Source organism: Carcharodon carcharias, chromosome 2 (genome assembly GCF_017639515.1).
Source record: "Carcharodon carcharias isolate sCarCar2 chromosome 2, sCarCar2.pri, whole genome shotgun sequence".
In the NCBI taxonomy this organism is placed as follows: Eukaryota; Metazoa; Chordata; class Chondrichthyes; order Lamniformes; family Lamnidae; genus Carcharodon; species Carcharodon carcharias.
In genome coordinates this window covers 140,421,616-140,434,269 of record NC_054468.1, presented here as the reverse complement: position 1 = coordinate 140,434,269, position 12,654 = coordinate 140,421,616, and the positions used below count along the sequence as shown (strand labels likewise).

The following is a 12,654-nucleotide window of genomic DNA, read 5'->3' as shown; positions in this document are numbered from 1 at the left end:
AAACAGAGTGTAAATATTTTGAGTCCAAAATGACTCCTCTTCGAAACACGCTGATGCTACCAGACCTGCTGAGTTTTTCCAGCACCTTTTGTTTTTATTTAAAATAATGAACTTACATTTCTGGAACCTCAGGACATCCCAAAAGTATTTTCGGCCAGCAGGGTAATTTTGAAATGTTTTATATTGTATTACACACTTGTGCTGTGGAGACCAGTGACATATCACGAAAGGAAATAAATCCTGTTAAAGAAAGAAATATGAAAGACTTGCATTTATATAGTGCCTTTCATGACCACCAGATGTCTAAAAGCCAATGAAGTACTATTTGAGTGTAGTCAGTATCGTATGGTAGGAAACATAGCAGCCAGTTTGCACATAGCAAGCTCCCACAAACAATATGATAATGACCAAATATTTTTTTCTTTGTAATACTGAGGGATAAATGTTAACCAGGACACTGGGGAGAACTCTCCTCCTCTTCTTTGAAGTAGTGCCATGGGATCTTTTACATCCATCCGGTAGATGGAGCCTTGGTTTGACATCTCACTCAAAGGACAGCACCTCCCACACTACAGTGCTCTCTCAGTACTGCACTGAAGTGTCAGCATAGATTTTTTTGTTCTCAAGCCCTGGAGTATGATTTGAACTTGGAACCTTGTAACTCAGGTGATGGTCTGAACCACTGAGCTAAGGTTAACACTTTAAAGGTAGTTTTACTATACAGGGTATTGAAGAGTGTTGATAAGTCTTTTTGGAGAAGATGTTCTGAATGCTCAAAGGCTTGTGTGGTCAGACATATGCTGTCTGTTTCTGTGAGAGCTACAGGATTGTATTCTTTCTTTGCAGAGCCATCTCTGTTTTTGTTTATCTATTTATAAGTTATTTTAGAAAGATATTCATCAGCCATGAAGGAGCCTCTGCAAGGTTGCTGTTGCAAAGTGACTTGTACCTGGCAATGAGGGGCTAAGAACATTGCCCTGTATAGCCAGGAGATTGCTGGCTGGTGAGGTGGCAATGCTGCCCTATAGACTAATCCAGGAGATTATTGCTGAGCAGATTAGAGCACTGCCCTGTGCACAGATCCACTAGATTGCTGTGGGAGTTGAGAACCAGCACATATACAAAATTGGAGGTAAATGGCTGAAAGATTTGACAGCAAGAGAATGTATGCTCTCAAAACAAATGCATTACATCACACTTCTCTGACTGAACTCCATTTGCCACTGTTCCACCCACCTGCCTAGTCCATTGATATCTTCCTGTGGTCTACAAGTTTCTTCTTCGTTATCAACCACATGGCCATTATTTGCAAACTCCTCAATCACAACCCCTACATCCAAGAACAATCATTGGTATATACCACAAAAGCAAGGGAACTAGTACTGAGTCCTACTGAACCTCACTGAGAATAGCCTTCAAACATTTGTCGATTATTACCCTTTGCATTCTGTCTCTGAGCCAATTTTGAATCCAACTTGTCACTTTGCCTCTGATTCCATGGACTTTTACTTTTGGTGGCCAGTCTGCCACGTGGGATCTTATTAAAGGCCTTGATAAAACTCATAGACTGCAACAAGTGCACTACCCTCATCAACCCTTCTTGTTACCTCCTCAAAAAATTCTATAACGTTAGTCAGAAACAATCATCCCTTAACAAATCTGTGCTGACTGTCTTTGATTAATCAGTGTCTTTCTAAATGGTGATTTGTGCTGTCCCTCAAAATTAAGCCAAATCATGCAAGGCCATGGTGTAGGGTCGCATGAACTCTTTTCAGAGTTACAAAAAAGATTCCCTTGTTTGAGCAGTTTCAGCTGAAACTGCACTTTCTTATTGGAGCGAGACTTTTACTTAAATTGAAACTCAACTTTTGTAATATGATTATCAATTATATTGATTCATTCATTATAATATAACTCGATCAAGGTTTATTACTTTTATAATCTTCTGCCTCAAGACTGGCCACTACTTAATACAGTCATATAAAATGGCTTCTTCAGCCACATGCTAGTATTAAAATGACTTCCTTGACCTTGTTAGTGAATATAGTATAAAAATGGTCAAGTTGAACAAAAATCTAACTACCCCAAGCTTGCTTATGCCCCCCACGATGATTAAACTGTCTGATCTGTAGTATCTACGCTTATCTTTATACCCTTTTTTGAACAAGGGTGTAACATTTCCAATTCTTCAGTCCTCTAGTACCACCTGAGTCAAAGGTAGATTAGAAAATTATATCAGTGCCTTCACAATTTCCACACTCACTTCCCTCGGTATCCTTAGGTGCCACTCATCTAGCCCTGGCACCTTATCAACAGCCTTTCCAATACTACCACCTTATCAGTTTTAAACCCTTCAGGTGTCTGAACTACATCCTCTTTCACCATGACCTGGACAGCAACATCTTCCTTGGTCAAGACAGATACAAAGTATTCATTTAGTACCTCAATCATGCTTGGTATCACAATGCGTAAATCCCTTTTGGTCCCTAATCAGCCCCACTCCTTTTACTACCTTTTTACTATCTATATACCCATAAAGCATTTTTGTATTTCCTGTTATGTTAGATGCCAGTCTCTTCTCATACTCTCTTTTTGCTTCTCTTATTTGCTTTTTTCAATTCCCCTCTGAACCTTCTATATTCAGCTTAGTTCTCAGTTGTATTATCTACCTTATATCTGTCATGAGCGCTCTTATTTTCTGCTTCATCTTAATCTCTATATCTTTCATCATCCAGGGAGCTCTGGCTTTGTTTGCCCAACCTTTCCCCTTGACTGTACCTGAACTATCTCTGCTTTAAAGGCAGCTCATTGTTCAGCTACAATTTTATCTTCTAATCATTGATTCTAGTTTATCTGGCCCAGATCCATTCTTACCCCATTGGAGTTGGAGTTTTCCCAGTTAATCTTTCTTACACTGGATTGTTCCTGTCCTTTTTCATAGCCACCATTATGATCACTGTTCCCTAAATGTTTTCCTACTGGCCCACCTGATTTCCAAGAACCAGGTCCAACAATGCCCCCTTTCTTGTTGCACTGGAAACACACTGCTGTAGAAAATTCTTCTGAACACACTGTAGGAGCTCTCACCCCTCTGTCTTCCACACTAGTACTAGTACTATCCAAGTCTACATTCAGATAATTAAAATTATAACTACTAACAATTCTTGCGTTTCTAATTTCCTTGCAATTTTTTTCCTCCACACCTTTCCCACTAATCGGTGGCCTGTAAACTGTACTGGGCAATATCATTGTACCTTTTCATTTCTTAAGCTCCAGACAAATAGATTCTGTCCTTGTCCCCTTTGGGACATCCTCTCTTACCAGGACCAAAAGGTCGTTCTTAATCAATACTCTCACCTGTCCCCCTTTTCCTCCTTTCCTGTCTTTCTAAAACACCTTATATCCAGGAACATTTAATATTTAGCGCTGACCATTTTTGAGCCAGGTTTCCATTATTACCACAACATCATATTTCCACGAGGTTTTCTGCAATTTGATTTAAAGCTCCCATGATGACTGCTATCGTTTTCGCATTTCTCAAGGATTTGCTAAAATATTTGTTCTTCTATCTCCCTCTGACTGTTTAAGGGTCCGTATCAGGGTTCAAAATATATGGTTGGCAGGCAACGTCACAATAACTCGTGAAATAGCAAAAACGGGGGGACAAAAATTCAAGCAAGTTTGGTCAGGTATATTATTACTTTGTTTTGGATCCTCCGTGGCCTGTGGCTGAAGAGTTGCAGGCGAAGGCACCTTGTTGAAGATGGGAAGGCATGCAGAGTTTAATTGGAAAAGTTGTTAGTGTGAGAGAGAGAGAGAGAATCTATCTCCCTCATTCTGCTGCTTTAATTTCTCCAATCTCAGATTCCCTTTCTGCATTTGCTGCTGCTGTTCCAGAGACAGAATCTATGGTTGGAAGAGCCAATCCTCCAATCATTGTGATTGGAGAAGCTGGAGCAGCAGCATGAGAAAAACAGGAGAATTGAAAAAAAACACCAAAAAAAATTCCCCATGTTAGAGAGAGAGAGAGAAAGGGATAGAAACAATTCCTTTCAGAAACAGAAGCTCAGAACTTCAGAGTCAATGGATAGTTGATACTTCGTAATTATTTTTTTACAATCCTTTTAGATTGTGTTTTTTAAGGGGACAAGGGGCTGTTGCTGGCAGTGGCCAGGGAGAAGTCCCCTCTGCATATCCACCCTCTCCTAGTTAACACAACCGTCTTATTACAATATAAAAGAGAATCGGTATCTCGGTGCTGCCATCAGAGCTTGACACGGGGGGACCAAAATGGTAGTGAATCCAGTACAGACAAAGTGACTTTGGTTGTGTTTGAGAGGGATGGGGACGGAGGGGAAGAAGGGAGAGAAAAACCGTTAAAGGAAAGGGGGAAATGGGGGATAGAGGTGGGTTGTCAGGGCACGCGAGAGAGAGGGTGAACTGAATACTGGGGGATCCTATTCTCTCTGCCCGCACATTTTTAAATGTGAGACAACCCCTCTGTAATGTACAATCCATGAAGTTCTCAGCCTCGCAGATACCCCATAGTGACTCCAGCCACTGCTCTTGCTGGTGACGATTCTTGTATATGAGGTTGTCTAGGCTTTCCCATGTGGCATAGGATGTACATTGTCTTTTGAAGGAGCTATTAAGTTACTTTCTACAGTTTGTCAAGATTTCATGACATTATTCTCGGCAGAGCAGGGGGACTTCAGTGGTGGCCTTGCCAGCATTCTTCCTTGAACTAATGCCATCAAAAAAAACTTTCTGATCATTCACTTCATTGCTGTTTGTGGGACTGTGTGTGTATTTGGCTGCCTTTGCCTACGTAACAGTGACTGCATTTCTAATGTTATTTTTGGCTAATCTGAGAACATGAAGGGTGATGTATAAATGCAAGTTCGTCCTTTCCAAAAGGAACTACTTAAAGAATACCTAATCCACGTTTCATGAGTTCTGTAAACATCTGCATACTAGGATCCAGTAGAATATGGCATTGTGGTATCTCTCTGTGACTATACATCAATACCTACAAACCTTTGTTTAATTTTTCAATAAATCAGTTGTTTTGTTCAGCTTAGTCATTCTATTAAGTACTTGTGGGTGTCATCATGACATCTCCTTTCATCTTTTGGCGCATTAATTTGAATATCTTTTCGGTACACTTCTCACTTTTACTTGTGAAATACCAGACGAGGTTAGAATTTGCAATTGCTTCTCTGGCAACCTCTTCAGTTACTTGAAGGTTTGAAATATCACTTAAACATCTGCTTGCCACCTTGTTGATGCTGGATTTTCCGGTCCCGCCAAAGTCTTTGGATTTTTGAACGACTCGCTGCATATTCTAGTCCCGCTCTTGCCACGACAGGGCCATAAAATTGCACCCAATTTCTTCATGTCCCATTGACGCACCTTGGGAATTACAACTGTATGAAACTAACTGACTGACAGGAAAAGGCCATCAAGGCTGTCCCAGACCGTAAAGCAACATGACCATCCGCCCCCCGACCAAATACACCCCACCCGCTCAGAGTCATGTATTCTCCTGGGAGGAATAAAAGAAACATTTTTTTAAAAGAAGATTTTGGCCAATTCAAAGGGGGGGGGGAATAAAATCTTCAAAATTTCTCTCTGCCCTGAAAGAGATCAAAACAAGTTCTAGGGACAACCACTGTCCCACCTGGCGAAACACTGAACTGGCACTTAACCTCCTTAACTGTAACCTAATTTTGTACATAAGTAACTTATTCGCAAATGCCTTGATTTTTCTTGACGTGTCTAATTCAAATAATTACCCATACAGACAGTCTAGTCCCTTCATTGTTTTAAATACCTCAATCAAATTCCCTCAAAATCTGTTTTCCAAAGTAAATAGATCCAGCTATCTAAACTTATTGTGGTAGTAGCCGAGGGCATTTAAATTACAATCGGCCTACTGACACTCCTCTCTCAATTTTCTGGGACATTTATATAGCCAATATATCTAGGGACAAAAATTGGCATGGTACTCTAAATGAGGCCTAACTAAGGTCTTGTAAGCGGACATTGTAATGCTTTTCCTTTCATATTGGATTATCCTAACAATACATCTCTGTACTCGTTAGCCTTTACTGTAATCCTGCAGCGCTGATACTGGTTCATCAAATTTTTTTAAAAACATTTTATCAAAAGAAAAGACTTACCAGAAGGAAAATGCATTATCCTACAAGAAGACTATGACTTCAAAGACACAATTGATCCGTTCATATATTGGCATGCACTATGCAAAGTGCACATCAAAACTGGAGATTTCAGATTAACACAATGTTGTGTGATTTCAGTCTCGATCTTAGTTTATTTTAAAGAGTGAAACAGTGCAAATCATATTAATAAAGCTTTGTTTTTCCAATTTTAGAGGCCCTGGCATGAGTATGAGCATAACTTCCAAATAATGTACAAGGTAGGAATGGGTCACAAACCTCCCATCCCAGAGAGATTAAGCCCAGAAGGCAAAGATTTCCTCTCTCATTGTCTGGAAAGTGATCCGAAATGCCGCTGGACATCTAGTCAACTCCTAGATCATCCGTTTGTTAAGGTGACTTATTCGAATGTAACACGTAGCAAAAGCTTGCTTATTTTACCAAACTTGGGACTTTTCAGTCAAGTTGGAAATTTAGTGGACTGTAAACATAAATGCAAGTTATTGTGTCATCTGTTTGGTAGCTTGGTCTGCTGAGCAATGTGCATACAGTCTTCCTCTTTAGAATTCACTGAACATCTCAGGCTGTGTTTGGCAAATTTTTGGAATATTCTGGTGCCACTTTTTAATACTCAGAACCTGTTGGTTGGACTGTGACTGCCTTATTATAAATGATGGCTATTCTCATTGGACTAAGTCTAAAGGTGATGCTACCAAGACCTTGTTTAGAGTAACAAGTGGATGCCAAACCCATCTTGAAAACTGGCACATTTTACCAATACAGATATCTTGGGATTGACCTCCAGGTCACATCTGTGTGTTACGACAAACACCCAATCCTTGATTATGTGCTACTTTTTTGGACTAAGTTGTTATCACTCGAACTCTAACTTAGCCTGAAATGCATGTTTTTTTTCCAGGTTTGCTGTGACGAAGAATGAAGCTGCCTGAGCGAGGGATCTAGTGATCTCACAGACACATGAGAAGCAATCACTACTGCAAGTGCCAAGAACACTGTACAACTGAGAACCGCACTGACAGCTGACAGGGGTCACTGTACCACTGCTTCCGTGAAGCTGATAGGCTGAGACTGCACATGTTGGGCAAATTGATTGTCTAGCAATTTAAAATAAGCTGCATGCTCAATTGGAAGTGCCATTACTACTGTACAGACTGGTGTGGTTTCTGTCCCTATTGCTGCCCCCCCCCGGCCAAACACCACACACACACACACACACACACCAACCCTCCCCCCCCCACCCTGCCCCCGGGTCACATCTGGGACCTGTACTACCGATCTATAGTATCTCAGTTTTCTATAGGTTCCTTACCGTTTTGTGTTGTCAAATATTCTGATTTGTAAAATGTTTTTATCTCGTTTGTTGTGCTACACACCCCTATTATACTGTGGAATAAGAATGCACTGACTCACGTGAACGTTAAGCATATTCAAGTTTGTTCTGGAAGGACTGTAGACTGATTCATGAAATACAATTGTTTTCCAATAAATTCTTTATTTTAGGAAAGCTGTGTTATTGATGTGAGAATGGTCTATTGTGGAGTGTCCTAAAAATGAAGGATACTGATTAAAAAGCATGAGCGCAGCCCTTAATGGTGACATTTTGTTGGTTCATCTTGTGTGATAGGAAGATCCCACTTTTAGAGTGAATTGTTTACTTTGAAGGTGTACAAACTGAAGCGTATGGTTTTAAAGTTGAACAATTTGCATATGTAAACTGGCACCAGCTCGCAGTATTTATTTACATTCATTTAGCATGGATGGTGCATCTTATTGAAAAAGTGCCAGTAAACCCATGCAAAAACATCCCATTTTAATTAGGCTCTTTGAACAGTTGAGCTAATGTGACTGGAAGATCTAACGTGAGCTGACGCAAAAAGATTACAGTAAATTACTATGAGGCTGTAATTAAAGTATGTACAGTACAACACAGCACACTACTGCTTGTTTCCCTTTTACTGTTTTTATTGGTTTCTTTTGTGATAAAATGCAAGTTTCAACTACAGTACCAGAATACTTTTTAAAGCAGGTTTTTTCACCAAATGAATATTCTGCAGTCCTGCAGAGTTATTGAGACTTATTCCAGCGCACTAGGGAAGGGGAAAACTTGCATTGTTATTAAGGAATTTCGGAATTCTATTACAGTATATTCAAACCCAAAGTCATTATGAGAAGTAACTTCGGGTGTTTGGGAAGATGGAGGTGAGAAATAAAAGCAATGCAACAACATTCCTTTTTTTTTTATTTGTTCATGGGATGTGGGTGTTGCTGGCTAGGCCAGCATTTATTGCCCATTTCTAATTGCACTTTAGAAGATGGTGGTGTGCTGCTGCCTTGAACTGCTGCAGTCCATGTGTTTTAGGAACACCCACTCTGCTGTTAGGATGTTCTGGGATTTTGACCCAGTGACAGTGAAGGAATGGTGATAATGTGTGACTTGGATCTGCTGCCCTTGTCCTCCTTGCTGTTAGGAGATAATGGGTTTGGAAGGTGCTGTTGAAGGAGCCTTGGTAAGTGGGGGGAGGCAGTGGTGTAGTGGTAATGTCACTAGACTGTCCTCTCAATTACTACTCCAATTAATGATCTGGGGACACAGGTTCAAATCCCACCACAGCAGTTAAATTCAATTAATAAATCTAGAATTAAGAGCTAGTCTAATGATTGCCACAAAACCATTGTCATTAAAAACCCTTCTGGTTCACTAATGTCCTGTAGGGAAGGAAATCTGCAATCTTTGCCTGCTCTGGCCTACATGTTGACTCCAGGCCCACAGCAATATGGTTGACTCTTAACTGTCCTCTGAAATGCAAGCCATTCAGTTATATCAAACTGCTACTTATTGAGAGTACTGATCCTTTCATGCATGGTGCAGTTGGGTTGTTAGCTTGCTTGATGTAATCCTCAAAGTTTATTAATTTGAAAATATGGAGGCTGCCAGGAGCATACTAAACAGGGAGGGTGGTGGGAAAAGCAGCCATGGACTGGAATGGATAAACCAGCTCTTCAAATAACTAGAGCTATCTCTGAAGCACTTTGGGACATGCTGCCATCCTGAAAGGCATTATTTAAGAAAGCAAGCATTTTAGGGGGATATGGGAGAGCAAATGTATGCTGGGATGGACCATACAACCTACTCTTTTAAGTTACCAATTGTAATTCTGTATTCCTTGAGACTGAAGCAACACACAGCTGAGAATACCGAATACTTAGCTGCTGCCAGCTCCTCAAGCTCATTCTGCTGTTCAAGTCAGATCATGACTGATCTACACTTAACTGCATTTACCTACATTTGCTCCATAGTCCTTGCAAGTATATCCACTATGGAAGGGTAGAAAATAGTTGTTAGTGGAAGCAGGCTGTACAATTTTTTGGTTGTTTACTTTTAAAACATTAGCCTCACTCATGGTTAAGACAGCCAATACAAGTGTTTAACAAAAAAGTTCATATGTAACAAGAATACAATGTACATTAGTTTGAAAAGTGGTATTTAGGTTAGTGCATTGGGCATGTAACTGGTGAATGCAGAATCTTTAAAAATGATCAGTTACAGTGCAACTGATTTAATTACTTTAGCCTCTTGCTGTATGATATAATAGATTTAAATGATTTAAGTTAATTGTTACACTGCATTGTGAGACCCTGCATTGGAAAATTTACAAGTCTTTGTGCAAAGGAAAGCGGGTGGTTGAAAACTCAATAAATTGCATTCCATAAATAATGTAGGACAGAACCTCCAAACTACAGTTCTTTATTTCAATACATCACCTTTAAAATTCATGTACAAAACCAGAGCTGAAGAACCACATACTATTTCTTCACCTTCTGGTTGTAGAATGTGCCAGTTAATTGAAAAAGCCAGAACAAAAAAATCTGTTAAGTAGACTAATTGTTGCCAAAAATGTAGTTTGAGGCCTGAGGCTACAAGTTTTAAAATTTCAGTCTATTGTATTTGAATAGGCCTCCTCCAACTAATTTTGCCAATTCCTGGAGCAGGCCCGAACTGAATAATTCTTAGGGGTGAGGGGGCAGTTGATTTGGGGTGGGGAGGTGGTACAAGAATTGGATGATGAAGAGCGGAGCTTAGCAGGTAGGACATGCAGCTTTCCAAGAATGGATAGGTCGAACTGAAATAAGGTTACCTAAGCTGGAAATGTCCATACTCCACCCCATCACGGAAATGAACCTGAGGGGGATTATGTATGAATTTATAGCATGTTTGTCACAAGGGTCTCTTGTGCAAGAGGGATTTAAATGACTCAGCATCCCTGGAACAAAACACCCAGTTGCAAACCCTTATACCAGGTAGTTCCTCAGGACTTCTGCTCCACCTCTGTTTAAAAAGTCATTTGGTCCATTTAACTTTGTCTGAATTCAGGGTAGCAGAACAGGAAATGACCTGAGAAACACCAAATACTACAACACCCCATTGACGCCAAATTCTGTTTTGTAGAAATGTTACGATCTAAACTTCAGCTGGTTACTTAAAGCCAGTTTTTTCCCTTCACCGTAGCATTGACAGTTGCTGGAGTGTGATTCCATGAAATACAACAGTCTCATACTGATCTATGCAATGGTTAACTGGTGAAGTAAGGGTCAACAACTGTGGAAAACATCAAAAACAATCTCCAGTGTTGCAATCACTAGCCAGTGATTAGCAGTCCTGATTTTTCTTAAGTAAATAATACTGAAGTTGCTAAGAATCAAAAAATGTTGGAAATACTCAACAGGTTAGACCAGATTTATTGGGAAACGAGTTAACATTTCATCATTTATCATTACTGGAAAGATTTAGAAATGTTTAGACAAGTACAGAGGCAAGGAAAGGGAGGAGAGGGTAAAATGATAAAGTCTATGATACTATGAAAGGCAGGAAAAACGAAATGACCAAAGGGATAATGGTAATTGGACATGGAAGAAACCAAAGATAGGTCTAGAGGAGATGTACATGGTTATAGCAGTCAACCGTTGCCATTTAAGAAAAAAATGGGGGCACGTTAGTATCAGGGTCTGGCACATAAGGGTTAACATGAGACTGAGTACAGTACCACTCTCACACTGATGTAAGAGAACACGTAAGGTGGGCATGGTAGTTTATGGCTTTGAAAAGAATAACATGCCTGGAAAAACTGCTTAAAAGTTGGTTTTGGTTGGGCTTGGACAAGAGAAAGGACCAATTGCATGTGAAAGGAAGACAGCAGCCTTTTTTACAGTCCAGAGCCTAGGGGTTCAGTCTGATGTTTCCCACAACCATGTGCACAAACAAGCATAGAGTCAGCTGCAAGCTTGAACACTTTACTGCAACTAGGTACATAGTTCTTGTAGTTAATACACACATAGTTAAACTACTTAAGACTACAAAGTCTTCATTTAGACCTATCGAACAGTATCCAACACCCTACAACATGGTGGCAGTGAATGGAAAAAACCAAAACCTCAAAAAAAATGCAGACAAAAAAACTAAAACCTTGCTAGACTAAAGAGAAATTCAAAGAAACATTCTGACCTGAAGAAAAGCTCAAGCTGATATGTAGAGAAAAATCACCAGGAAAAAGCTCCAAAGAAAGATTTGGAAGCCGAAGGCAGAAATTTAAAATTCCTTACTGCAACAGTGGGCTCCATAGGATCTCTTGGTTCAATTCTGTCATGAACGCTGTGATCACAGAAAATGGCTCATGTTCAAGGGCTAAGAACATTCTGGAAGAATGTGTGTTTTAAAAGATGCTGTTCCTTAAAGGGTTAATGCCAGGCTCTCATTGTTATTCCTGTAAAAAAATCTTTTACAAGAAAAAATAATTAAGCAGCTTTAAAGAAGCTGGAAACCTCCTGACTCTGGTCAGCATGGTAGTTTATGGCTCTGAAAAGAATAACATGCCTGGAAAAACTGCTTAAAAGTTGGTTTTGGTTGGGTTTAGAGAAGACTGCTTGTGAAATGAAGACAGCAGCCTTTTTTTTGCAGTCCAGAGCCAGTCCACAGGCAGCAGTAAATATAAGCTGCTCCTAAGATGCTACATGCTGGAAGAGTACCTGCAAGTTTTCTTGGAGTCTACCTGAAAAGCAGTGCAAGAGTCATTAGTTTCACATATCAGCACAAAGACCAACTATGTAACCCAGACGCCATTTCAAGGACTCAACTATCTTTCCTTTTCCCTTGAACCATTGACTTATAATCTTTGGCAGAGTTCCTCTCTTTTTATTTTATGATATTTTTGGTGTGTGTGTGTGTAAGACTTAGAGTATCTCGAAAGAGTAATTAGTATACTTTCACATTCCATACAGAATGTTGTAAAGGAAATATCATTTTAAAATATTTTGTATGTGAAAGTATTTCCATGTGTACAGGATGGAGCAAGCAAAGATGCTAAAATTTTAAGGGACACAGGGGCTATTTATGGGATAGTGCTATTTATTGTCCAGAGGGGTATTGCAAGAAATAAGTGGAATTCATGGAGATGCTAAA

General features: G+C 39.8%; 1 protein-coding gene across 4 annotated transcripts in view; it reads left to right on the top strand.

The window, feature by feature from the left end:
• map3k4 (mitogen-activated protein kinase kinase kinase 4) overlaps window positions 1-7,704 on the top strand; it is a 230,806-nt gene extending 223,102 nt beyond the window's left edge. For all 4 annotated transcript variants that reach the window (XM_041174360.1, XM_041174347.1, XM_041174340.1 and 1 more), the window contains 2 exons: window positions 6,395-6,574; window positions 7,099-7,704. In XM_041174360.1, coding sequence (XP_041030294.1) covers window positions 6,395-6,574; window positions 7,099-7,119 — 201 coding nt within the window. In that variant the 3' untranslated portion in view covers window positions 7,120-7,704. The remainder of the gene's footprint in view (window positions 1-6,394; window positions 6,575-7,098) is intronic.
• The last annotated feature ends 4,950 nt before the right edge of the window (window positions 7,705-12,654 follow it).